The 27,297-nt window shown below is 39.7% G+C and overlaps 2 protein-coding genes and 1 long non-coding RNA gene across 4 annotated transcripts; 1 reads left to right on the top strand and 2 right to left on the bottom strand.

Annotated features, from left to right (window-relative positions):
- Positions 1–111: 111 nt before the first annotated feature.
- On the bottom strand, positions 112–9,837 carry wu:fl23c11 (interleukin-17 receptor C). 2 transcript variants are annotated; one of them, XM_034696038.1, is made up of 16 exons: positions 9,503–9,837; positions 6,880–6,907; positions 6,642–6,776; positions 6,314–6,412; positions 6,097–6,209; positions 5,224–5,335; positions 5,027–5,068; positions 4,728–4,864; positions 4,570–4,632; positions 4,422–4,479; positions 4,103–4,335; positions 3,406–3,453; positions 3,244–3,295; positions 2,958–3,053; positions 2,840–2,878; positions 112–2,203 (listed from the first exon to the last, which is right to left on the bottom strand). In XM_034696038.1, the coding sequence occupies exons 1-16, from the start codon at positions 9,614–9,616 to the stop codon at positions 1,401–1,403; spliced, it is 2,172 nt and encodes a 723-aa protein (XP_034551929.1). In that variant the 5' UTR covers positions 9,617–9,837; the 3' UTR covers positions 112–1,400. The 2 variants fall into 2 exon arrangements, with proteins under 2 accessions (XP_034551929.1, XP_034551930.1); XM_034696039.1 differs by having other exon boundaries at positions 6,341–6,412.
- LOC117821625 lies at positions 9,489–17,855 on the top strand. The gene is made up of 2 exons (XR_004633008.1): positions 9,489–9,922; positions 16,432–17,855. It is a non-coding gene; the product is annotated as an uncharacterized LOC117821625 (long non-coding RNA).
- LOC117821623 (interleukin-17 receptor C) lies at positions 15,250–27,297 on the bottom strand. Its single transcript, XM_034696037.1, has 17 exons — positions 27,040–27,297; positions 26,818–26,961; positions 26,601–26,616; positions 26,393–26,500; positions 24,157–24,242; positions 23,874–24,063; positions 21,517–21,662; positions 21,344–21,412; positions 21,179–21,245; positions 19,226–19,404; positions 19,102–19,149; positions 18,977–19,022; positions 18,724–18,875; positions 18,548–18,616; positions 18,399–18,450; positions 18,181–18,288; positions 15,250–17,042 (listed from the first exon to the last, which is right to left on the bottom strand). The coding sequence occupies exons 2-17, from the start codon at positions 26,890–26,892 to the stop codon at positions 16,129–16,131; spliced, it is 2,325 nt and encodes a 774-aa protein (XP_034551928.1). The 5' UTR covers positions 26,893–26,961; positions 27,040–27,297; the 3' UTR covers positions 15,250–16,128.

Below are 27,297 nucleotides of genomic sequence, written 5' to 3'. Positions count from 1 at the left end.
CCTCTGTTCTGGTTGGTTAAGGGGCGGCCCCTACTACATCCTCCGATTGGTTATGAGTCCGGCACTATCATTTTTTTATTTTCATTATTTTTTTATTTGCATTTTTTATTTAACCAGGAGAAAACCACATTGAGATTAAAAATACATTTTTCAAGTGTGTCCTGGCCAAGATCAGCAGCAGCACATTTCAGAAACGTTACAGACAAACAACACATCATGAGTTTCAGAACAAAAGTCATCAATCAAAGCATCTACAAACTGAAGCATCTGGGGAGGGGTCAACAGGGGCCAGTGCCCCTGTAAAACTGAACCTGAACACTTTGTCATTATGGAGTATTGCGAGGGGGAATGTTGAGGGAAAAAAATAATTTAATCAATTTTGGAACAAGGCTGTAACATAACAAAATGCAGAAAAAGTGAAGGGGTCTGAATACTTACCGTACCCTCTGTATTTAATCTATACCCAGTCTAGATATTATATGTCAAAACAACTAATTGTTCAGCTAATATCATTTTTAGTGTAGAGACATGTACAGATCTTGTACTAGGACATTTAACAATTAGCATTTGTAACTTTAATTGACTGTAATAAGCAGTTCAAATGAATTTAGAAAGGATTTGAACAACCTATAATACAAAACAAAAATGGATGGTTTTGTGTTTAGATTCATTTTTACTTTTCAAAGTCTATTCCAAAGTCAAAGACTACATTTTTTTAAAGTAGGTTATATTTCATAAAACACAAAATTTAAATGCAGAAAATAAACACCCAGCATACATGAGAAAAACATGACAACATACGTATTTCAAGATGAGGTATTAAATGTGTAAAAACATAATCGCAAACACAAATAAGAATATAAAGTACTTCAGTAAAAACGGAGAATACAGTTATTATCTATTGTTATAATGAATAAAATAATGTTATTATGATCATATTTAAAAAAGGGAATACTACGAAGACAGCTTGTAACAGAAGGATTAATTTAATACAAAGCATCTGCATGCTCTTTTTCAAACTTTAGTAATTTTGTCTAATAAAAAATTGATAGTTTTATAAACTTAAAACATCTTAAATAATAGTGTTTGGTCAAAGGAGTGGAGACAACCAAGGTAACCAACTTGTTTATCTAACCGTGTCATTCCTTGAATTAAGTTTTTGAAGTAGTGTGTGGTTTTAATGTGCGGGTTTGTTTCCTAGAGCTCCAGCTGTAACAAGCCAGCTTACTTTTATTTTAAAAACAACATACTTTTTCTTCTTTCCTGAAATATAAAAAAAAAATAGAAAACAGCCCTTGGACCCAGATCGTTGGCTACAAGATGATATTGAGTTATCTAAAATATTCTAAACTCATTACTGGCTCTTCAAGTCCAGCAAAGTGAGCCATCCTGTCTTGCTGTCAGACCCAATCTGTTTTACTGCCTTTCTGGCTCGAGTCAGGACTGTAGGGAGGTGTAATGAGACATGGTTTCAAAGGTACTGTCTCTGCAGAGTCTCCAATCCCAACTCCAACACAACCCTGAGACACTCCTGCCAGAGGTAACATAGAAGTCCCTGCTGTGAACCCTGACAACCTTTGTGCCAGCGCTCGGGAGGCCATCCTGAGACCCCCTGCCCTTCTACGTCTTGCTGATGCTGTAGCCATTGGCCGAGACCCTGCCACTTCAGTCAGAAACCCCAGGCTCTGAGAGGGGAGGCTGTAGAGGTGAAGACCACGGAAAAGTTCTGGAAGTGGCCTGAACCCACCTGGGGGCTCAGGAGGAAGTGATTCAAACTGCACCAACATGAACCGCTCACCAGCATGGCCCTGTAAATAGTCTGCCAGAATACAGCTCAGAGATGCAGTAAAGACATCTACACAGTGAGAGGAAGTGGTGTTGTGTCGTTCTTCCTCCTCTTTCATTTCACTGTTCACGGGAGTTTTTTTCTCCCAACTACGAGCTCCCCATTCCTCAGCCCTGATCCAGGCTGTCTGTGTGAGGACCAGGACCACTTTTCCCCCCTGCCTTTTCAGTCGGTCAAGCCTTGAGTGAAGCCAGGGCACAGGACCCAATGCACCAAGCTCAGTCTGACTCCACATGTCCAAAGACACGCTGAAGCCCAGGGTCTGGAGGGACGAGCCCAGGTGACTCATCAGCTCTGGCAAAGCTTGGTTGTCATCCGGTGAGTACAGCAACACCACGTGACCACCACCCACAGCGCCTAAGACCGGAAGAGAATAAAGATTGAAAGAATAATCTCACATTTAATAAAACACAAAGTTAAATTGGTAGATTGTTAAAGGGATAATTTTTGACAAAATACAAAGTGACAGCAAGACATGGGTAGCTTAGCCGAGTCAGGCCAGAACAATCTGCCTATCCCTAAAAATATGGGGCGCCGTCTGGAAAGTTGTGCACACCGAAAATAACAAACATTTCTCCACGTTTAGCTCCAAAACGTCATAAAAATATAGTCACTCTTTTTTTATCACATTTAGAGGAATATTTGTGATCTTCTTCACATTCAATTTTGTTGTGAAAAATATATTAAGTTAAGTCATTGTTAAATTCAAATGCTAAATCTAAATCTAAGTGTTAAATCTAAATACAAGTGTTCAACGTTAAATCTAATATTAAATATAAATATAAATGTTAAATGTTGTTATTGCTAAGTCTGTATCGCTATATGAAGCTTTTATTTTGGTATTTCCGCTAGGCGGCAATGTGAATTTGCATATCAGCTAAATATTTAGGATCGTGGAGCAACATTTATATTTATATTTAATATTTGGATTTAACAGTGATTTTAACTTAATATATTTTTCACAACAAAATTGCCCCAAAATTGCTCCCATACCTTTCACATCCTCTTCTTTCAACCACCTCCACATGTAGCCTGAAAGGAAATTATGCAATAAGATTTTTTTCTATGGTGCTTTTAATATTTAGTGACCAACAAATAAAAAAAAACTGACCTCTTAAGACCCCTTGTATGAAATAGGCTCCTAGCATGGTGACACAAATAAGTAACAATGCAACAAAAAGTGGTAGGCTCCATCTCCATCGAGACTCTGAAAAAAATAAATAGTACAAATTCTTTAGCAAAAATGTGTTTAAAAAGTTATCATACATTTGCAATTACACAGCAGGTACAACTTGTCTTCCACAGTCCATTAAAAAAGGCAGTTGTGTTGTTTTAGACGATTAGATTTTAACATTGTAAACAGTTATCTGTTTCTGGATAAAAATGAACAGCCTTACTTGTAAAGGGACAATGGGGCTCAAAGTATGACTTCATCCCATGGATCTTTAACTAATAAATGATTAACAGAGAGAAGGTCAGCAGATTGTTAAGAGGAGTAAGCAGCAAAACATGTTTATAATGCATTGTACTGAACATATCAGGACTCAGGGGGTGATCACCTGAATGCAAAGCAGAGGATGTGACGATAGGTTGAACTCTCCTGTTTTCTGAAAAGAAAAAGAAGAAAGAGATGAATGAAAGAAAGAAACTGAAGATTCATTATTAAAACTTCAGTATCAAAAATGTTTTTTAAAGTTTACACTGGGGGCGCTGGTGGCCTAGCGGTCTAAACGCCCCAAATACAGAGACTACAGTTCTCGTTGCAGGGGTCGCTGGCTTGATTCCCTGCCGCGACCATCTTCTGCATGTCTTCCTCCACTCTCTCCCCACACTTCCTGTCTCTCTTCAGCTGTCCTATCCAATAAAGGCAAAAAGCCCTGAAATATAACTAAAAAATTAAAAATTAAGTTTACACTGGGAGTTTACGACTGAGTTCATGAACTTATTCTGTCTGAGTTTAAAACACAGTTTGTCATTACTTTAACTTTAAAGCAAATAAATGTTGAGCCTATTTTCTTACATTACATTCAATATGGTTGAAAAGTAATTCCACAGAAGAATAAAACTGGCTGGGAATGAACTATTCATCTTACATTGCTGAGTCTTATATTTTTGTTGCATTACGTTACAGTCTCTAATAGTTACCTACTGAATTAAGCATCCATTATTTGAGTAAAGAATAAATGATACAATCTTAAGTTTTTTCTCCAATGCTAAGGATTTTATAGCCTAAAGAATCCATGCTCTTCTTCCTACCCAGTGTTCCTTGCGAGTTGCCCTCCAGCCTGCATGTTCATGGTTTTGCAGTCTCTGTCTGAATCCCTTAACTTCCTTGCACCGGTCTCCTGCTGGGTCCTTCTTGCACAACCACACCTCTCCTTCTAGCCTGCAGGGGGCAGTCACATTCCAGCTCTGCCCCGTGCCACCTTCCCTCATCTGAGACTCAACCATAGACAGTGACACATTCTGCTGCATTTTCTCCAGGGCATCTGACAAAAAAAAAATTCTGCGTTAAAGAATAATTTCCACTTGAATTTATCTTTCTCCCAGAGTGGCTTTTATCAACTCTTGTTACCTTGTTTGTCTCTGAAAGGACATAATTCTCTTCGGAGCTCTTTCCCCTTCCACCATACCTAAAGAGAATTTTTAAGAGTGAAATTTAACTTCCAAAATTTAGTAATAGCAATCTTTTCCTTGATAGTTATAAAGAAATCACGAGCCACCTCAAAGCACAGGCATGGTGCGACAAAGTGTGAGGGAATGGCAACTGCTCTCTTATCTGCAGGCTGAAAACATGAAGAGTAAAAGTTAGAGATACACTTTAAAAAGTTATTATAAAAATCAGAGCAGGATTTTTATGAATAGCATGCAACTGACTGACCCATTCAAGATCCTCTCCAGATACGTTATTCAAAACCATGTGAAACATGACCTGATCTTGTGAGCCATTGGTGTTATCTTCAAGTCGAAGAAGGAACTCATTCCTCTTAAAATCAATCTCTGCTCGGATTCTGGGAGCTACAAGAGACACAAGATAAACTATCACAGAGAAATCTCACTCAATGAGCAAGTGAACAGTATTTACTTGCACTGCTTTTTTTATGCTCCTCATCAGTATAATACATTTAGTGAAGAAGATTTTTTACAATTTTAGAAAATCAATTTTACAGCATCTCTTACCATTACAGTCCTTGACAGCCCACTCGAGTTTCGTGGAGCAAACTGAAGGATAGAAGGAGGAGTGGTTCAGTGAACAGGTTCACCTCAATTTGCTTTGGCACCTAATGAGGACTGCACCTTTCAATTTCATTGTACTTATTGCAATGACAATAAAGACATTCTATTCTATTACATTTATTGACAGCACTCAAACTCACCTTGTTCAAGAGATGGGATCGTAATCTTTTGAATGCGGACTATTCCCTTGAGGTATGAAAATGCATTGACAACAACAAGACTGCCAAACGTCACGTTGTTTTTCAGCAGCAGCTGTTTTCGAAGGAAAGATATGCATATTGAACAAATCAACCATCAACATTACAAAAGTACAGAGGAAATAGAGTGTCTAAATATCCCACAATTGTTAAAAGTAAACATACTTCTATTGCAATAAAAATCAGTCCTATGACTGATTTACAATGATATTATTGGATTTTTAATCCAGATGCATGCAGGTTTATCTCTTCCAGACACCACTAGTAGTTTGTGCAATGGTTTCCATCCCCTTTTTTAGCCCCAAATTGTGATACAGAGGGGATGCTTAATTCCAGAGAGGAAGAAGACCAAAAAAAATCTTGCACTACACAAATTTGTGTAGCGCAAGAGTAAAATGGTTCAAATTCAAAAGAGTTCAAATAGTTACTTTAGTGTTTACTCCATAAATTTCAAACATCTGAAAAGTGACATAGCGTTCCATCCAGGTGCTGATTTTGAGTAAAATTAGATACTGGCTGAGTTGTTGGCAGTCATTGGATTAATGTTAATATTTTACTAGCTTGTCATATATTTTTTACTTGTATCATAATCTGTTAACATTTTAGCATCAAATCAGTATAGTGGAGCAAAGTTATAAAGTAACAGTAAATGGAAGTACTCATCACCCACTTAATTCCAGAAAAAGGTTTAAAATGAGCTAAAAACAGAAACAAACAGCTCTTTCCACCTCTGGATAATGGTAAACTAATTATAAACATCATAGAAAACATCTACATAGGTAATTTATTCACACCTTCTCAATTCTAGCTCATTACCTTGAGTGTGTGCTGCTCTGATGCTTGGTCTGAACTAGAATATTTTGGTGTAAACTCAAGTGTCTTGCAAAACTCATGAGATCCTGGGGAGCTGTGACACACTTTAACTGAAGCTGTGACACAAAAAGCATAGAAGGAGGGTAAATAATAATATGATGACATTGTGAAAAAGGAGTTCAAATTACAGGATGTGCATGATTTGTGTTTTTTTTTTTACCTCTTGGCTCTGGATCCACAAACTGACCTGTGTTCAAGACGTCTTCATCAGTTTGACCAGATGCCCCAGAAAACTCCTTTGTGTTATCATCCTCTGCAACTTCATGTGCAATGTAATCATAGATAGTACATTCAGAACCAAAATGCTTTTAAAAGTACAGCAGCTGACAACCAGACGAACAACCATAGCAAGGATGCAATACACAACTATTCAAAGAACTCTGAAAACAATTCTGCTAGAACAAAGACATTCAGTGTAGTAAGGATGAATGATACATGAAGAAAAAAGGAATGTGAAAATGAAAGGTATGACATTTATGACAACTTACTTTGGACTGTGATGATGATTTGCAGGCAGGGTTTACAGTCTCGTACAGAAGGACAGCACAGAAATACTTCAGGCTGCACATGAGTAACATTTGTTGTATCGTCAGGATCAGGTGGGGCAGCAGCAAATAAAGAGTCTGTGGGAGTAAGAGAGTCCATGCTTCAGACAGGGTGCAGGTTTATTACTGTAAGAGGTGATTGGCATGATATGAGATGCACTTCTGTTGATTATGTTGCTACCTGAGCTCACGTTGCAGTCGGTTAAACCCTGAAGAGAGAAAAGATGCAGATAAGACTGAGACCATTTCAGATAATTCCACACCTGCAACTCTTGTACGACTAATGTCCACAGTCGTAGAAATGAGTCATAGTTGTTGGAGGTACTCAGATTGTTTGCATAAGAAAAGGAGCACTACTACTTGTAAAACCTCCTGATTATTTTAAGTACATTAGCTAAAAGTGATATCATCTATCTGCTGCAGAGGGGAGCTTCATTCGATTTAACTTTTGCTGCTGAAACACTCATCCATGCCTTCATCACCTCAATACTTGATTATTGCAACACCCTCCTCAACAAATTACAGTACATACAAAACTCAGCTGCATGCCTTCTCACTCACTCCCGCTCCAAAGACCACATCATCCCAGTCCCCCAGAACCTCCATTGGCTTCCCATCACCTCCAGAATACAGTACAAGATCCTCCTCATCACCTACAAAGCCCTCCATAATCTAGCTCCCTCCTACCTCACCGACCTTCTGCAGCCATACAATCCCACCCACAACCTCCATTCCACCACTGCCAACCTCCTCACCCCCTCTCACCAAACCCAAGCACCAAACCTGGGGGAACAGGGCCTTCTCTGTCGTTGCCCCCACCCTCTGGAACTCTCTCCCCCAACACCTCAGACTCTCTCCCTCACTCACCACGTTCAAATCCGGACTCAAAACCCAACTATTTATTTTGCTTTGCTTTCCTTTGCTTACCTATTGTATAATTTATTTTATGTAAAGTGTCTTTGAGAAACTTTTTAAGCGCTTTCATAAATAAAATGTATTATTATTATTAACTTTCACACAAATAAGAATTATATTCAAAAACAGAGTAATTGCTGAATGATCACTAAATACCTGTGTACTGTTTGTACACAACACGCACAATTCCTGTTCACTAGGCCTATTTTAAAGCATACATTTTGATTAGTCAGTAGGACAGAAGCAGGTGTTGCTTAAAAAAATAACTATCACTGTTAAGTTATGGTAGTGTGACGGGCAGAAGCTCAATGCAGAAGTTTAAAACAGAAGCACAGTATTCACATATATCGATTACTTACAACTGAGCTTTTCCTGCCATGTCAGGGCATGACTTCACTCATAGGGCCACTCTTCCATTTAACCCTTTTACTGCATCCTCATCCTTCAAACTATTTTACAGCAGCCAGCAGGTACTTTGAAAGTCAAGATAACACACAATCATCAAGCTTTATTGCCCTTTATTATGCTCTGTTGTAAGTGCCCATTCTGTGTTGATGTTGTGTCTGGTTGATTTGGCTGTTCAAGCAAAATTAAAAGGAAATACAACCACCCGTGGATAATGGAGGAGTGGAGTAAGTTTTCATTTTAAGGCAAAATATAAATTATTGATGAACATTAAACTCTGATGTCTCTGTCTTTATATTTGCCTATTAATCTACCCCAAATAGGGTTGCCAACTGTCCCGTATTAGCCGGGACATCCCGTATATTGGGCTAAATTGGTGTGGAGAGGATTTTCTCTTTGTTGGCCATTAAATGGTCAGACTCAAGAAACAGATGCAGCACAGAGCTGATCAAAAAATGAACTTTAAATATCTGTAAACTGTGACTTCTCTCTGGCTGTGCAAAATCAATCAATCAATCAAGCTTTATTTATATAGCACCTTTCATACATATCAAATGCAACCCAAAGTGCTTTACAGTGAATGAAAAAAAGAAAGAAGTAGAAATAAAATAATGGCAAGACTTATTAAAAACGTCAACAAATGTGCAAAAATGGATTTAAAATAGAGACTAAAATAGAGACTAATGCACACCGACAGCAATAAAGTATATAAAATAAAATATGGGTACTTAAAATAAGCTAAAGCATCAAATTAATATTAAGAATATAAGTAGTTAAAATAAATAATTTTAAAGAGTAAGGATAAGAGTTGAAAATAAAATTAAATAAAATTAAGGCTAAAAATATCAATAAAACTGAGTAGATACAATAAATAATTGAATGAATAAATAAATGAAAATAAAACAAAAAGTTAAAGGAGGACAGACTGCTTGAGTCAGTCAAGATCAGCAAAAAGTATCCACTGAAAAAGTACATTTGGTGAGTCATACTCCTCTTTTGCGTTTAATTTTTCTTTTGCCTGTTTTTTTATGTAAAGAGCCAAATTGTGGTTTCGTGGAGGTTTATTCATATGCGGTTACATGATGATACTGTAAGGATTAAAGGGAAAATACACACTTCCTGCATTTCCAGTTGAATCAGAATCAGAATATACGCTGAATTCACACATCATGCTCACACCACCATGGCACCGTGCACCTGTCCCTTATTTAGTAGTGAGAAAGTTGGCAACCCTAATCCCAAATAACAAAGAGCTAAAGCAGTAACTGTTGTTATTCTGTATAAGTCAATGTTGCCTTTGGCATGAGAAATTGGTGACCAAATAAAAATAGAGAACAATAAGGCCAGATAAGCTCAACAGAAAAAAGCTTTCAAAATGCATTACCTAAGAGCCTATTAGGAAATGTTAACGCTTTCACGGCCTGGTTCAGTGATAACCTCCTAAGAAATCAATGAACCAGACGTCTATCATGACGTTCTGTTACCTCGCTGCAGGTGAGGTCAGGTTCGTCTCTGCCAATCATCTCAAGCGCTCTCGCGGACAAGACCATTATGACGATCAGCAGCCACAGCGTCGGGACTGAAGCACGTGGAGCCATTTCACAGGTTGTCTCCTACTCCCCACGTCCAAACACACACAGCCCGTCACCCCTATGCAACCAGCAACAGTAATGCATGACCGCGATGATTATTTGGAAAAACTAGTGCAGCCCATTCCTCCTCGATCACGTCAGTAGTCTGTTGTAACGCTCCAGGGTTTCTGTTTCACACCTCCTTTCCTGATCATTCAAAGCCCAGGGAGTGGGCGTGACGAGGCGCAGTGCCAACTTCTCAGGTGGAACGGACTGACTATCATTAATGTGTGTCAGTTTGGTTTTTCAAGACATTTTGATCACAACATAAGTGTAAGTAAACCAGGTTTTCACATTGGACAAGATCATCAGATGAGTTTTAAGACTGAGGTGTGCAGGGCCTCAACATATGCCAAGTATTTCAAGGCCATTATAAATATATTTATTTATCTAGATCTAATTTTAACATCCAACTCTTCTAATGTGTAAGCAGCTGGAGTTAATGGTATCCAAAAATATACTTTCTTTTATAGGGAAGGTTCAATGTACTCCAAAACATCACCTCACACAGTTTTCATTTAGTCTTTGGAATGTTTTCAGTTGAAGGGCTGAAGATGAATCATTAACTTTTGTCCCACTGAAGTAAGTTAAGTCCTGGTTTAGATAATATTTGATATGCTTGCTTATCAGCTGAACACTATAAAGCCTGAACAACTGTACCAAGCTGAGGTCCTGTAGTAAGGTTAGCTTTAGTTTAATTTGAATTCAAAGCTGTTATGTCTCTGAAATTAGGCTTTTCTTCTGATAGCCAAGCAAATTGGGGACATACCCCCCAAATTCTGTGGTTGAGCTTTTTATTTCATGGTGCATGAAAGCCAAGTTCATATCGCTAAATAACTAGTTAGTCTGCTGGATTGGTTATTGATTGGACAAGGTAGCTTCCTGTGGCTTGTTGTTGAAGATCACCTGCTGCCGTGACCTGCTTTACTCAAACTGCTAAAATTATAATCAGCCATCTTATTGGTATTCACATTATCAATCAATCAATCTACAATCAATCAATCAATCAATCAATCAATCCACCTTTATTTATACTTGAGAGATCATTGAGGGGCAACCCTCATTTATAATGGTATCAAGTCAGTTACAGTGACATTTAGAAAAAATATATAAATAAAATAAACAAACAACAATGCATCAAGAGTATCAAAAGTCATCAAATAGGATACTTTTTTTGACAGGTGAAAGATATAATAAAATAAAATAAAAGGATGTGCATGGGATTGACTATAAAAGCACTAAAATAGGAGGGGACTGTTGATTAAAATAATGCAATAAATATATGTTACAATGTTACAATGTCATTTAGCAGACGCTTTTATCCAAAGCGACATACATACGAGAACAAGAACAACACAAGCAAAGATCTAGACAAGAGGAAACAAGATCAGTAAGAGTAACAAGTGCTTCAAGTCAATTTGGGTGCAGGTACTGCCAAGCAGTGTAAAGGCAATGCACAAAAATAAGTAAGGAATTTTTCTTTCTTTTTTTTTTTTTTTTTCTTTCCCGAAATAAGGAACATCTACAATGAAGCAACCAACCAATTTAAGACCTTCCATTATCATCATCAACAATTAACATCACCACAATAATGACCAAAGTACCAAGTGCTGGGTCCCTCAAGAGCTGAACACAGATTCCCAGAGTAGAGCAGGACAGTGCGAGTCAATCGTAGCTGGAAGACATGAGCTGCCACTGGGGACAACAGTGGAGAACAGTCTAGCTAAGTGCATAGTGCTTCCTAAAGAGCTGGGTCTTTAGCTGTCTTTTGAAAGTAGCGAGGGACTCTGCAGATCGAATGGAGTTGGCCAATTCATTCCACCATTTAGGGACAAAAGAAGAGAAGAGTCGAGCTAGTGATTTTGAGGCCTTGTGTGCTGGAAGCACTAGGCGCTTTTCAGAGGCTGAGCGTAGCGGGCGAGAAGGGCAGTAGACCTGGATGAGGGGTTCCAGGTAAACTGGAGCAGTTTTGGTTACTGCTTTGTAAGTCATGATTATAGTTTTGTATCTGATGCGAGCTGCAACTGGAAGCCAGTGTAGTGAGATAAGCAGGGGAGTGACATGAGCTGTCTTAGGCTGGTTGAAGACCAGACGTGCTGCTGCGTTCTGGATCATTTGCAGAGGTTTAAATGTGAATGCAGGGAGGCCTGCCAGTAGAGAGTTGCAGTTGTCAATGCGTGACATTACAAGAGCTTGAACCATGAGTTGTGTTGTGTTGCATGTTCTGTCAGGTAGGGTCTAATCCTCTTGATGTTATAGAGGGAAAAACGGCAGGACCGAGCAATCGAGGCAACATGAACCTTGAAGGTTAGCTGGTCATCGATCATGACACCCAGATTTCGGGCAGACTTAGTGGGCATGGGGTTTTGTGATCCAAACTGGATATTGATCAGTGGGTCCGTAGTGGGACTGGCTGGAATGATAATAATCTCAGTCTTGGACAGGTTGAGCTGTAGGTGACGTTCTCTCATCCATTTAGAAATGTCAGCAAGGCAGGATGAGATCCGAGCTGAGACAGTTGTGTCGTCAGGTGGGAAAGATAGGAAAAGCTGTGTATCATCTGCATAGCAGTGATAGGAAAAGCCATGGGAGCGGATCACTGCACCAAGTGATGTGGTGTAAATTGAGAACAGGAGGGGACCAAGCACTGACCCTTGAGGTACCCCTGTTGATAAGCCATGCATATTGGACACTTCTCCTCTCCATGATACTCTAAAAGATCTCCCTGTGAGGTAGGACTTGAACCACTGGAGGGCAGACCCTGAGATACCAAGTGAGGAGAGTGTAGAGAGGAGGATTTGGTGGTTTACTGTGTCAAAAGCAGCAGACAGATCCAGCGGCAAGAGAACTGAGGACTGACCCGCTGCTTTAGCCATACGCAACGATTCTGTTACCGACAACAGTGCAGTTTCAGTAGAGTGGCCCCGCCTAAAGCCAGACTGATACTGATCAAGTAGATCACGGTTCTGTAAGTATTCTGAGAGCTGGTTGAAGACTGTGCGCTCCAGTATTTCTGAAAGGAATGGAAGAAGTGAGACCGGCCTGTAATTTTCAACCTGGGCTGGGTTGAGAGTGGGTTTTTTTGAGCAATGGTCTGACCCTTGCTTGCTTGAATGTAGTAGGGAAAACACCAGTGGACAGAGAGGAGTTAATGATGTTTGTTACTGCCGGGCTGATTGTGGGCTCAATCGCCTGCAGGAGATGTGAGGGTAACGGATCAAGTGGACAGGTTGTGGGTTTAGCGGCAAGCAGAAGCCTGGTGACTTCGCTCTCACTCAGTGGAGAGAGTGAGCCGAGTGAGGAATCACTGGCTGGTGGCCGAGAACTGAGTTGGTCAGGCTCAGAGAATTTGTTACTGATGGTAGCAACCTTGTCAGTAAAGTACGAGGCAAACATGTCCGGGGTCAACATAGTGGAGGGTTGTGGGTTTGAGGGAGAAAGCAGAGAAGTAAAAGCGGAGAAGAGTTTGCGTGCATCGGTGGCAGCACAGATTTTTGCATGATAAAACGCCTTCTTAGCAGATTTTAAAGCAGAGGTGAATAAGGAGAGTTTTTGCTGATAGTCTGTCAAGTCAGTGGGTTGTTTGGATTTACACCACTTTCTCTCAGCCGCTCTTAGCCCTGCCCTTTGCTCTCTGATCACCTCTGTGAGCCAGGGACAGGGTGGAGTGTTTCGGGCAGGCTTGGACACCAGTGGGCAGAGTTTGTCCAGAGAGGAGTTCAGTAAGGAGCAGAATGTGTCTGTAGCTTCATTAGTAGAGAGTGTGAAGGACTCGTTACATGAAGCCATAGCCGCTGAGACGTCATCAGACAGCTTAGTTGGGTCAAGTGACCGAATGTTTCTGCGGTATGATATGAACTGAGTAGTGGATTGTTGAGATTCTGGTAATCCAAGCGAAAACTGAATAAAGTAATGGTCAGAGAGGTGAAGAGGAGTCACACTCAGATCAGCTGTGGAGCAGTTGCGTATCAGTATCAGATCCAGTGTATTGCCAGCTTTGTGTGTTGGAGGCATTGCAATCTGTTTTAAGCCAAAGGAGGATAATAGAGAGATGAAATCAGTTGCCTGTGCTTTATCCATGTGGATGTTCAAGTCTCCCAGTGGTGAGCCATCATCAGGTATGTCTGAGAGTAGCATGTCCAGTTGTCCCCCTGGTGGGCGGTACACTAAGGCTAAGGTGATTCTTGAGCCTGGTGGGACAGCTCAGGGTGTTGTAACCCTTTTCTGTCCATGGTTATCTGTGGTGGCGGGAGGAGGAGGGAGGCAAAGGACTCAAGAGGTTACAGGATACTGTGGACCAAGGCACCAAAATAAATACGGTACACCACAACCATGTAAGCCTTTATAGGTGCAGTGACCTTTATTGCATGGTACTCAAAGGATGTGTTATTGCTCATTGGTTTAAGCTGGTTGAAGTTCCAGTCATCAGGTAGGATAATGCCTGTACCACCTCCTTGGCCCGTAGAGTGAGGTGTATGAGAGAAGATTGCATCGACTGAAAGGGCAGTTGGTGTTACAGTGTTTTCTGGGCTGATCCAAGTTTCTGTCAGGGCTAGGACCTGAATGTCGGACAGTTTAGTTAGAGAGTTAATGAATTCTGCTTTGTTAACTGCAGACTGGCAGTTCCAGAGGCCAACTGTGACGCAAGGTTGCGGAAAGGAAGCAAACTGTAGAGAGGACAGATTTTGAGGGTTGTGTTTTCTGCCATTGTAGCGTTTTTTTCTGCTCTGATTTAGGACTTTGATATGTTCATAGCACATGATGCGTTTGAAAAGGTGACACTGCTGGTCAGACAGTGGCCTTGTTCAGTGGACATGCACAGGTAGACTCGCAGATCAGAGCTTGTTCTGCTGGCAAATTCATATCAAGCTCTCTTAAAGCCAAGATTTCAGTGAAAATCCGCCCCAGTTGTTATCACTGTAGCAATCAATAGAGGGTGCGACACGCGTCAGCTGCCTCTCCTATTGTTGTAACGACAAGCCAAGATTTCAGTGAAACTCCGCCCCAGTTGTTATCACTGTAGCAATCAATAGAGGGTGCGACACGCGTCAGCTACCTCTCCTATTGTTGTTGTAACGAGAGTGAAACTAACGTGCTCAGCCTAATCAGCACCTGACAATAGCTAGCTTCCAAAAACAACTTCAAGCAGTTTCTCTTACCAACTAACTTCTTTCTTCCTATCCCAAAGATCAGAGCTTGTTCTATATATATATATACAGGTGAACCTAGCTAAAACAGTTACAAAGCGGGGTTGAAAGGTTAAAAATTAAATTTCTAAATTGTCCATTTAAGTTGTAATTGCTAATATTAAAGATATTTTCCAACTTTCAACAAGTTCAGTGGTGTAAGTTCTGAGATAACAACCCAGACGTGCTTAACTTGATTTTTTGGCAGTAAAAAGCTAGCTGAGGGATTTAATCTTGAATGAGTTCCAGTAAGTACGAGTTACTTCCCTATAAACCCTGTCGAGCAGGTCAATCAATCTGTCTTTAAAAGCTGTATTGTTGTCAATGTTTTGGTCTTGGGGTGTTACATATCTAAATAAACAGGTTTAAAAAGACACAAAACTTTCCAGAAAAACTGCTTGTGAACAAACACTTAAAAACAAGGTTTTAATGATGTAGTTTTTTATCCTCTCTTTAATATGAATGTTTCATTTTTCAAGAGAAGCATTTTTTTATATTGTATGTAAAAAATGTACAATATGCATGGTGTAAGACATATTACAACATTTTCAAAATGAAGACATCATTGAACATTTCACAGAACACCATTTTCTTCAAACTGGAACCAAATGTTGGCTGAATAAGAAAGTTCTGTGAACTAATCTGGTTTCTGTTTTTAGGAGGTAGTACATATGCAATTATTTAATACTAGGGAAGCAGATAAACAAAGTCTGCAATAATGAAGGCAATACTGACTCGTAAAAGTCTCATAGGATAAATATGTAAAACATCTGAACGCACCACAAGGATTAACTGCCAAACAGTCAAGCCCCCTCAGTTCAAGCCATTTCCTCTTTTCACCTGCCCTGCTTTAACTTTAGGAATCCTCTCACAGCTTTGGCACAATGTTGCTGTTAAGGAAATCTTATGCAAATGTTTTAGGGGTAAATAGCAGTCACACAGTTTGTCACCTGTGCTCACAACCCTTCCAAACACTGAACACACTGATGAAGAAATTGACATTAAATTTGCATAGCAGTAGCTCATTTTGCAGAGGTAAGACAGGTGTTCCATTCGATTTTTATCAGAAAATTGACAAAAGCAGGTTATGTTGGAGGCAGAAAATACAAGATAAGAAGAGTATTTCTCTTAACATGCAAAGCTGTTGCATTTTAACATGATGCAACCAAGGAATGTAAAGTTGTTTTGGCTGTTTGGTCTTGGTATGCTGAAATTGTAACACTATCTCTTGTGACTCAGGCATGTATCATGTGTCTAGCAACACAAAAGTCTATCCCTGTGAGAAACTTGAGATTAAAACGTCTCTACTCTCCATGGTGACACGTTGAGTGGCTCGTGCTCGTGAATAGTACCTGGCCTATCATTGTTGACTGGAGATGGCAACTTGAGCCCGCTCTGTGTCTTATCTGACTTCTTTTTTTGTAACAATGAAACACTCTTTCCCTGCATTTTCTTTTCTTGTGTCTGAAACAACATTGTTTGTAGTCTCTGTGCCAGCTGCTGTGCTAGCCATATGGACAGCACTTTAGAGAGGAGTCTGGGCCAGCAGTGCCACTTGAATTTATCAGTCTTTGTTTGTCTCCTCGTCCCTCCCAGCTCCTGAATAAAACCCCTGAAATCCTGTGGCAAACAGTACCGGGGGACACCTCTGAAGATCTTTGGGATGTCCTTGCTGTGGCCAAGTCCCTGGAAGTAGACAAGGGCCACTCCTTGACCTTTGCCCTGTTGCAGTGCCCCCTCCAGGCAGGCCAGAGTAGCCATAAACACCGGTGCTATCACTGTAGAAGGCTCCTTCTGGGAGTAGCAGTCTATATCATCACATTGTTTAACTTTTTCTCCTACTACTTTCTCACCCTTGTTTTTCTCAAGTCTTTTTCCATCTAGTTGCCTCTCCTGTCTTTTAGTTGTCCTCTCCTCCCTCCACGCCTCATGTGTCCTTTTTGCTTCAGGGCTCCAGACAATCAGCACTTTTCCTTGAGCTTTGTGCACAGCTTCCCACTGCCCATATAGCCAGGGAAGCGGACCCAGATCTGCAACTCCAGTTGCAGCCCCGGCTTGTGTTTGAGAGTTTTGGGCCCACAAAGCCATGTTCACTGTGGCACTCAGGTCCCCCTGCAGGATTGAGGCTAATGCACACACAGCAGAGACATGGGCTGCCTGCTCTGATGAGCAGACCAGCAACACTGGCTTCTGGATGGAGAGCCATCCTGGAAACACAGGGAAAGACAGAGGAAGTAAAAAGGTTTAATTGAATTTCAATTGATCTTTTATTTTTGTATATTCAGTACAGGTGCTTTAAGTCCAACACCATCACAGAAATCAACTGAAATCTGAAGATGGAGACAAGCAGCCAGCCAGGGACACACCCAAAAAAACATTCAGTTACCATATTAACCAGAATATAATATGTGTTTATTCTTCATCTAAATACATCTGAATAGAAGTGGGATCGCCTTACATTCAGGAATTAGTCATTTAAATGCCAGTGTTTGGTAAAACTTTGGACAGCTCCACTATTAACTAAAAGTTTCATATCACGGATGAATAAGTTCATTATTTATCGAAGGATTTAGAAACCAAATATTTAAACTTCAGCTGGAGTTCAGATTTCAAACCCACGCTGCTGACTGCTGCAGTGACTTCACCCAGACGTGGTTTTTCTGACTCCCGTAATGCCTCTTTTCTGGCTGCCAAACAACACAGTTGTATGTTTCTACCTCTGTTACTATGGTGTTGATCTCTATCTCAGACATATTTCCTGTTTTTTTGGCCATAGAGCATCCCTCCATGTTGAAATTCTGTGGGCGATCCCGGCTGAACTTTGAATAATTAGGCGCGTTATATTTAAATAACGATTGGTCAGATACGAATGTTTCATGAATCACACGTGTCTCCTGTCGTAAGACCAAGTCTGCATTATTTATTTCCCTGTCTTCTTTACTGTATATTCTGTACTTTGGAGAGGTTGACTGTAAAACTGAATTGCCTTTTTGGGACTAATAAAGTATTCTGAATCTGAATCTGAATCTGAGACCTGTCATCCATCTTTAAGACTATAGGTTGTTCTAAAAGACAAGTGACCATATTCTATTCCTTTTAAATGTGACAATTACATTTTAAAAGAGAACCAAAAACATAACTTTATTTAAAACCTGTCAAAAACAACAACCCACCTTTTTTTTATTTAATACATTTGTCATTATTGACAAAGTAGTTTTCTTTGTAAAAACAAGATTTGTTCTTTCTAAAAACTAGTCACTAGAGAAGGGTCCTCTTGTATTCAGGTAAGTACGGTATACTGAGACATTGCCGTCGACTAATATTAAATGAGCAAATTCAACCTACCTGCTGCTCCTCTTTTGGTAAGACGGTAGATGAAAATTCCCAGCGTCACAATTACAACCACAACAATCAAAGCAGCAAAAGCACACATGCCCCATCTGTTGTGTGTGTCTGAAAAACACAGAAAACAAAGTTATTGTTACTTCTAAGGGAAATGTGCACACATGCATGCATCCATTTATGAAATGATACACCAATGTGTAACTTTGACTCTCACTCACAATCTGGACACAGAATTCTTCTCCCAGAAAGTGCAGGCTTAGACTGCCACACCTGCAGAAAAGCAAACACATGAGACCGGGGAAAAGGTAACACACCACATACAGATACACTTTATTTCTGTGCAAAAGGTTTGTGGCATTTATTTCACCTGCACACACGGCTTCTCGGCAAGGGAGTGCATAGGAACATGTATGCTTTTCTCATTAGTATGAGCTTCCTGTATGAAAGGTAAGAAGTACTTCTTTTATTAACTCATATTATTGCCTCATTTTATAGTTTCCTTCTCTTTACTTAGCTCTATCACAAACACACATGTATGCTTACCACGGCTGCAAAATGGACCGGGCCTACAGGTGTACATCCCTTCTCATTTAGGACACATAGTTGAGCTGAAAACTCTGCTTGAACAGTAGAAGTCAAACACACATACACACTCTGCTTTCCCGCTGTGATGTACACCTCCCATGAAGACTTATCTGTGAAAGACAAGGAGGAAGTCAATAAAGAGGAAAAAAGATGGATAAATTGAGATCTGACTCAGCAGCGAAATAGAGTATTTGTTTGCTGTTTGACTCACCAGACTGGAAAGGGCAAGAGAGATTATAATTGCCTTCTAGAGAAAGCTGCAAAAACAAACGGAAATGTGTGAGTCTGCAGCTAATGTGACATAGTGGTATGCACAGACATGTGACTTGTTCTCACCTGTACACACATCTGAGGGTGTTTGTCAACAGCAGATGTGTTGTATCTCTGTTTGAAGAAAAAATTGTTTTTAAGAGAGCCTTTTTTATTTTGAAATCATAAACACAACAATCAAAAAATGTACCAGGTTTCCAGTATCTGTCTCCAGCAGTGTGAGGTTGAGAACAGGCGTGCAGAGGCAATCATGCTGCTTCCAGCAGAGGGAGGCAGAGATCTGCAGGTCCCTCGCCGGACACTCAGAGCCCCATTGAAGATAGTTCTTGAAAGGTGTGAGTCTAGAGGACGACCAAACATCGCTGACATCTGTAGAGACAATGTGAATGCATGTGTTAATAAGCCTATGACAGCCAAGCTCCTTAAATTAGGGGATCAAGAGCTGGGGTTCTGGTGTAAGAACCAGATTTGATCTCAAACTGTCTCAAAGCAGAATGTAGAAAACATATTACATGAAATAACTTGGACTTGTGCTCTTAAAAATAATCAGTTTCTACCCATTTCCAAACAACTAAGTTGAATGGAATGAAAGGAATTGTTTGAAATTGTGTTAAATATATAACTGATGTCTGCTGGATAAACATGAACCTACATCCAGGTGACTGTTAGCCTATCAGCAGGAAAACTGCAAACAAAGCAAACAGTTACCCTGTCTTTGCGCAAAAGTTGTTGTTTGCACTTTTTCTTGACTAGAAGGATCACAACTTCCTGTTGTCTACTCTGGTTTCCTGGCATTAGCATAATGACAGCAACACTCCAGGAAACCATGAGTCCCAGAAATAGTTTTGAAAATGACCTCCTGTGAAATCATAACTTGGCACTTTTTCATTCCAGTTTTTGAGTCAACTAAAAAAGCAAAAGCATGAAGTGGTTATCATTAAGCCTCAAGAGGAGCTGGTTGATGGATTTCATTTTCATCTGAGAGGACCACGCTAGCTGTTTCCCTTTTTAACCAGTCTTTGTACCAAGCTGTTGTAGTGCACTGCTTTCAATTGAGTTCCCTGTACTGTAGTGACATTTGATTGACAGGGATCTATCTGTCTAACTCTGCAATGAGATGAATAAGGGATTTTCCAAAGTACAATATTAGTCATTTATTTTTTTCCACTTGCAGCAGTAGAAAGTTACATGAGAATAAAATTCTACTGACTGGAAAGGGAATTAGTTTCTGTAGTTAGTTGCTTCTGCTCACTTCCTGTGTGTCATGTAATGCCTGAAAAGAACAACGCCCCTTAACCAAACTTAAAGTTTTTCCTCGCAGCTGTATATAGTTAAATACTGTGAGGTGCAATGCTCATGGTGGATTAAGGTGGGGTAAGACTGAGTCTTATCCTGTCTTGGTGTTGGGTCTCTGTTCATAATTTGACATAGTGTTCTAGACCTCCTATGTTTGTAAAACCGTCTTGAGATGTTTCTTGTGATTTGGCGCTATTCAAATAAAGATTGATTGATTGATTGATTGATTGATTGATTGATTGATTGATTGATTGATTGATTGATTGATTGATTGATTGATTGATTGATTGAAGAGAGATGGCAACTCTGCAATTGTAAATCCCACACAGGAGAACCCTACATCATATGGGCCATGAATTTTAAAAATTCTAACAGACCATATTTGTCTGAGTTTTTTTGTAAAAAAAAACACTAACAAAAACTACAAATAGTAAAAACTCAAACAAAAACTTTTAATTTTTAAAAATTCATATTTTGGGGCATTTTTGCCTTTATTCGATAGGACAGCTAAAGACAGACAGGAAATGTGGCGAGTAGAGAGTGGGGGAGGACATGCCATAAATGGTCGAAGCTGATGTTAATCCTGTGACCTGTGCGACGAGGGATATAGCCTCCTGTATATGGGTCGCTAGGCCAACGGCACCCCAAAACAAAACATTTAACTGGTAATGTTTTTGTTTCTGGCTTTGTGTCAAAAGCAAGACACCATACAGCAAGTAAAAAGGAACCCTTTTTAATAATGGAAGTATAAGACGAGTACATAACGTGTCAGCCAGTGATACAAGATATCCCACTAAATGTTTTCATTTTCAATCTGAATCTGACATGAATCATCCGTCACGCTTACCTTCAAGCCTTTCATGATGAAATGGGCACTTCTTGACTCGCTGAGCATCTGTGTGAGTGTAATATACCTGCCAAAGTAGACAAAACATGTGCAGGAGTCAAAGGCAGGCTGGTTCAACAGAAACATAATGAAACATATAAATGGAATTACTTTTTGTTAATTTACCTCCACACAGACACAGGGCAGGAGGTAAGGGATGTTGAGAAGACCCAGCTGAGACTGAGATGGATCAATCTGAAAAAACATGACTGGTTTACATGACTTATTTGCTTACTTTTTTTAGTATAAGAATAATTTAAAAAAGGCATACGAGCAATTAATGATCAACCCATACTTACAGTAATTTTACGAAACTCCCCTGCAGTGCAGCCCCCTGAATATTTTAAGTAACACCATCTGGCATAGACTTTGTGTCCAGGTTCCACTCTGACTGTGATGGATTTAGATGACTGATTCACAGACACATAAAAGTCTGGTACGGGATCTGAGTCCAAAACAAACACACACAAACAAAGGATATGATCATTACCTCTTCACAGGCCAAAACATGCAGAGGAAAGACAAATTGAAGAAAAGAAGAAGAAAAGAGTGAGTTAGGAAACACACATAAGAGACAGTAAGATGGGAGGCATACAAATTAAAATAAAGTTATCACAAATGATCATTTCGTTCCCCTGGTATCAAATGCCCCATCCACCAGACGCAAGGTGTCGCACAGTGTTTTTTTTCACAAGTATGTTATTTCTGCAAATCGCATGCCAGATGTAAAGCTTCATGGCTGTTTCTGTGTCAGTCTGCTGTGCTCCAGGTTTTAAGTTTGAATGTAGAAACTCTGATTAATTACTTTCATATCACTACTTTCTTGATAACAGAAGAGAGAAGAATGGTGAGAATCTGGAGGGCCAAGTTTCTAGTTAAAACAGCATTACCATTCAGTTACAATAGACAACAGCAAATGTAAGCGTTCAACCACTTCCTAGCAAATACTGCAGTGAGCTAGGAAATTAACTCCTTCTCTGCCGTCATGTTTAAAACATATATCATATCAAACTGCAATTTTAACACTGAGGCAGTTCCAAACTAATGATATAAAGTAAAAGGTAGCTTAATGCTAAATTTAGATGATGTGAGATGTTAGCTAATGTAGTACCCCAAATGTTGTTTTAACTTAAAATAAAGAGTTTACTACTGAAGCGTATTGCGTTCACATGAGAAAAAAAAATCTGCTCTGTTTTTCTGAATGAACGAGTGAATTATCTCGGAATTATGAGAATTTTTTTTGTGAATAAATAAAAATCTGCTCTGTTTTTCTGAATTAACAACAAACCTCTATAGTAAAATCCCAATAGCACGTCAAGGCCACACAAGGAAGTAAACATGCCCCGGTTGTTCAGTTTAATCCAGTTTTATTTTGCTCTGGGTTGAAGACATTGGGAGATACTAGTGTCTCTAAGTAACATAGATGGTATTGTGATCAGCTTGTCAACTTTGCTTAGGCACCTGAGAACTCATTCTGAGAAAAACTGCATTTTTTTTATTTCAGAAAAACAGAACACCTTTCTCATAATTCCAAGATAATTAACTGGTTAATTCAGAAAAACAAAGCAGATTTCTTTTTCTCATGTGAACGCAATACACTTCAGTAGTTTACTGTTGTATCTCATAACAAAATCAAAGCAAATTTTCAGCTTTTAGCCATTTCTTAGCCTAACAGAGTCAAGAGTTAGCCTGGTTTGAATGCTATCATATGCTCGCTCAGCATAGACGTTTCTAGCCCATTTTTGGGGCTGCTGAAGCACCTCTAAATTGAATCCCAGCACCCCTAAAATTAAAGAGATTTTTGAATTTTTTGTTTACTGTATGTCCTTTTTAACAAGCTAGAAAAGTTTCAAAACCATACAGTACTTGGTTGAAACTTAATATTTTAACAACAAAATACAGTAGCTCTAATGCGTTTTACATGTTGTGCATTTCATTTGAAATGAAAGTCCAAAAATAACTCCAATGTGAATTTTATGGTATTTTTGGTACTCACTATAGGGGGCTGTTTACTCCAAAAACATACATACTGTTTATGTATATGTTGAGTAGCTGCTATATGAAAATTAGTCTTCTTTCCCCAGAAATTAGGGTCACCATATGTTTCTTTTATGATTCCAATCCATTTCTCTTTTGCTGTGGCTCTGTATTTAAATAACCTTTATCAGATCAGATAGCTAACAAGTTATTTGTTGTTTTATTGTGAAATACGACCAGATGTCCCTCAAGCTATTAAAGAAATGAAATGACAATTTGTCAAGTCCCTTTTTTACTTGACTTTAAGCCTTGAACACATCATTAGGACAACATGATAGCATTATAGCTTCCCACCCTAACAGCGAAATTGGTGGGAAATGGCAAGTGACAGCAAGATGACGAAGTCGCCCACGACAGGCCACAAAAAAGGCTGAGGCTTACAATATGCCAATAGTTATGCTGCATGTCATGAGTCACTAGAGTAGTGTGCCAATAGTTAGATAACTGTTGGTGAAATCTATCAACATCTTTAAAGACACTTTTTTCTTGGCTATTGGGCTTCACTCATGATCTAATGATGCTACAATTCAGTAAAAAGTGTGAAAAAGCAAATACAATCAAGTTCAGCAGAAAGGAAAAATGTAACCAAAGCATGAGTCAGACATTCTTTACACACTACCTGATACTGTGTAGTTGACGGTGCATATCATTGATGTTGTGCTGTACGCCACTGAGACGAAACTCCTTACGTCAGCATGGACAATATATATCTGCTCCCACTGAGAATGACGGGGGGAATCCTGTGGAAAGCGCTGTTTGACGACCCTGTAACACCTGACCCCATCATCATGTTTTTTAATGTCTAGACTCTAGAGAATAGAGAATAGAGAGGGTGTCATGTAAATTCATGAAAACAGTATTTATCCAGAGTTTACAGCAGGTTCAAGGACAACGAATATTACATTTTTCTTGTTTTTCAGTTTTTTCCTCCCAAGACATATCACATTCCGTGGTGTTATAATTTCAATCTTCTGGGCCTTACGTGCATCTGAAAGACAACAGAACATATTTTTAAAGCTGTTGTGAGGAATTTCTGGTTTGTGTTGATTTTGGTGCCCCCTGTGGACAAATCTGTATCTCTTTTTCTATCTTTGCAGATCTTGTCTTGTGGAAAAAGTGTTCCATAACAAAAATCTCATCCTGCTCTATTTTAACACTTAAATGTGTCACTGTGAAATCATCACAAATCATGTTGTGGAAAATCTAATCAATGGCTGTTTTGGTGGTGTGCTTTTATTTATTTACAACCCCAATTCAATGAGATTGTATTAGAGGACACTGTGAAATATGTTGATATGATGCCAGCAACACGTTTCAAAAAAAGATGGAACAGGGACATGTTTACCATTGTGGGTTTCTCTTTTAAAAATACTCTGTAGATCAGGGGTTTCAAAATCATTTCAGTTCATCTTTCTACAAAAACAGCTGTTGTATTTTTTGCCATGATGAGCCTCATAGTGGGGCCAAATATTATATTCTCTAAGCACTGAAGCCTGCTGCAAACACACCGAGCACACAGGTTTCCCAGTCACCTGTGTGTAATGCTCACAACAAAAGAACAGATAGATTATAATAATGAAGAAGTTAAAGTTGACTATGTTTGACCCCTCAGCTCCAGCATGAAGAGTTTGCTTGCTGGACAGTGTTGTATGCAGGGGTGTAGTGCTAGTGCTAGTAGTGACGGAGCGCACCTATGACGTACACACATGTATGGTAAGCATCCCCACGATATGAGGCTCCTTTTTTCAAAAAAGGTGGATCCACCGCTCCTGCTGTTGCAAACCTACATAAACGAAAACTTTAGTCTTGATTGGATCTTGAAGTGCTCTAAAAAGTCTATGAATTTCCACCGGATTATGCAAACTGCAAACATCATTTTTTCCTCACTGAGAAAAAAGGTCCCGGAGCGCCGTTCAGGTGCGCTCCAGCAGCATTATGATTGTATGCGACCCCCCGAGGGCAAATCTGAAATAGTAGTTACTTTATTGAAAAATTGCTGTTATTGTCTTCTCTGTCATTTTTTCAAATTGAGAGTCATCAGTGGGCCGGTTTTGGCCTGTGTCCTTATGTTTGACACCTCTGCTGTAGATGTTTGGAAATGGAGGAGACCAGTTTTGGAGTTTGGAAAGTGATATAATCTCATGCTGCATGGTGGTGCATTGGTTAGCACCATTGCCTCACAGCAAGAGAAAATATATATAGATTTTGGAAGACATCTCATGACCCCTCATTTGTGTCTCGCAACCACCCAGGGGGGTCCTAACTATAGACTGTATAAAATATGGACGTAGTATCCGTCATCACCCATCTGTTTCTGAACGCTGATTTGAGACCAATCGTCGGTGGGAGCCATAATGCTTCTGTTGAGCCAGTGTGGCGTAAAGAGGCAGAGTTTAGGCCTCCTAGCCAACAGCTACAGTGTTCCCGCCTGTCAGTCAAGTCAGCTGTGCCTCTCATTGGAAGACTCATAATCTCAATATCTTCAAAATTGCCGCGTTAGAAAAAAGATTCACCCCCCCTCACAGTGTGAGCCGATCGAGAAATTAGCTATCCAGACTACACTCGTCTTTTGTACCAGACTGTAAATATGTTTATTTCTGCTGTAAAGATCGTCTTTATCCCATTCATGTGTACGTGACTTCCGGTACTTCCAGAGCCAGCCTCAAGTGGATCCTCGATGAACTGCAGCTTTTAGCAACTTCCTTATTGGACTCATATTTTTAGACCAGAGGTTGCCGCTTGGTCCTGACCCACACTTTGGGAACCCCCGCCATAGATGATGAAATCCCAAAGAACATTATTCGGAAATTGAAAGATTTACTCACACAAGCTGTCAAATTCTGTTTTTAGCAACATTCTACACAGCATCTGAAATCTTATGAAATCAAGGTTGTAGTGTGATACCTGCAGCTGTTTCAGGTATTATAAATAAATGAATTGAAATAACCAATCTTTTTGCAGAAGGTCTTGTTTGCTACTGTATCTCACATAAAGGCATCAATCTTAATTTTAGTTTGCTTTATAATATGAAAAAAGTCCTCACTGAATCATTAAACCTTTTAACAGACCAACAGACAGTTTTATAGATAAGGATAGATATTCAGAACAGAACTTTGAAAGGTTTTTTCAAATCCATACCCCAAGCCTTCGCCCAAACCATAACTGTGACATCTTCAGAGTACATCCCTCCGGACTTCAGGGATGGGACTGAGGTCAATTTCACAGGGCAGTCTCCATCCACATAATCTGTCCAGAAAAAAAGAAGGCATCATTGAACATGTAGTCACTAAAATGGGGGGAGGGATTCATTGTGATGAGATAAGTACATAACAGTTGAATTACGTACCGTTTAGATCTTTATTCTGATGAAAAAGAGACAAAAATGTAGAATGAATGTGAATATCAAATCTTCACAGAACTGGATTAGCCCACCATACATTCATATTTTGGCTGAGTGAGTGTTTTGGATGACATATACTCTGATCTTTATATTCACAGTGATTCTTACTACTCTACAACCTTAGACTATAGTCCAAACAGTAGTTACACTGTGTTAAACTCACCTGACATGTGGTGTATTCCAGCAGCAGAGGAAACACCACGACGGCGATGACTGCCACAGCGTTGCAGAGACGCATCTTGAATTATCTAAATATGGGCAGGATTAAAAGCCCGTGTTTTGCGCCCTCGTAGACCCATAGTTTCTTCTGGTAATAACGACAATTAGGCTCAAAATTTCCTCTACAGGTATAGCAGACACTAAAGTCTATCAGTCTCCGAGTTACCTGCTCGTTCCTCCGCTCCTGTCAGTGACGAAGACATGTTGGCGTCTTTAAAGTAAAAATATGTTTTATGAATAATAGCCGCAGCTCCGAACCTAAACACAGACTCACTTAGTGAACTACTGAGGCCATTCTCGTGTTGAAGCAGTGTAAAATAAATAAGAAATTCTCCCAGAGAAGAAGCGAGTAGTGCGCGTAAAACGAGCGTGCCTGCTCCTACGAGCTTTGAAGGCAGCACCACCAGATACATTCAGCTGCCAG

This window comes from Notolabrus celidotus, chromosome 11 (assembly GCF_009762535.1).
Source record: "Notolabrus celidotus isolate fNotCel1 chromosome 11, fNotCel1.pri, whole genome shotgun sequence".
In the NCBI taxonomy this organism is placed as follows: domain Eukaryota; kingdom Metazoa; phylum Chordata; class Actinopteri; order Labriformes; family Labridae; genus Notolabrus; species Notolabrus celidotus.
The sequence above is the reverse complement of the archived record's forward strand: the minus strand, read 5'-3'. Positions and strand labels throughout refer to the sequence as shown.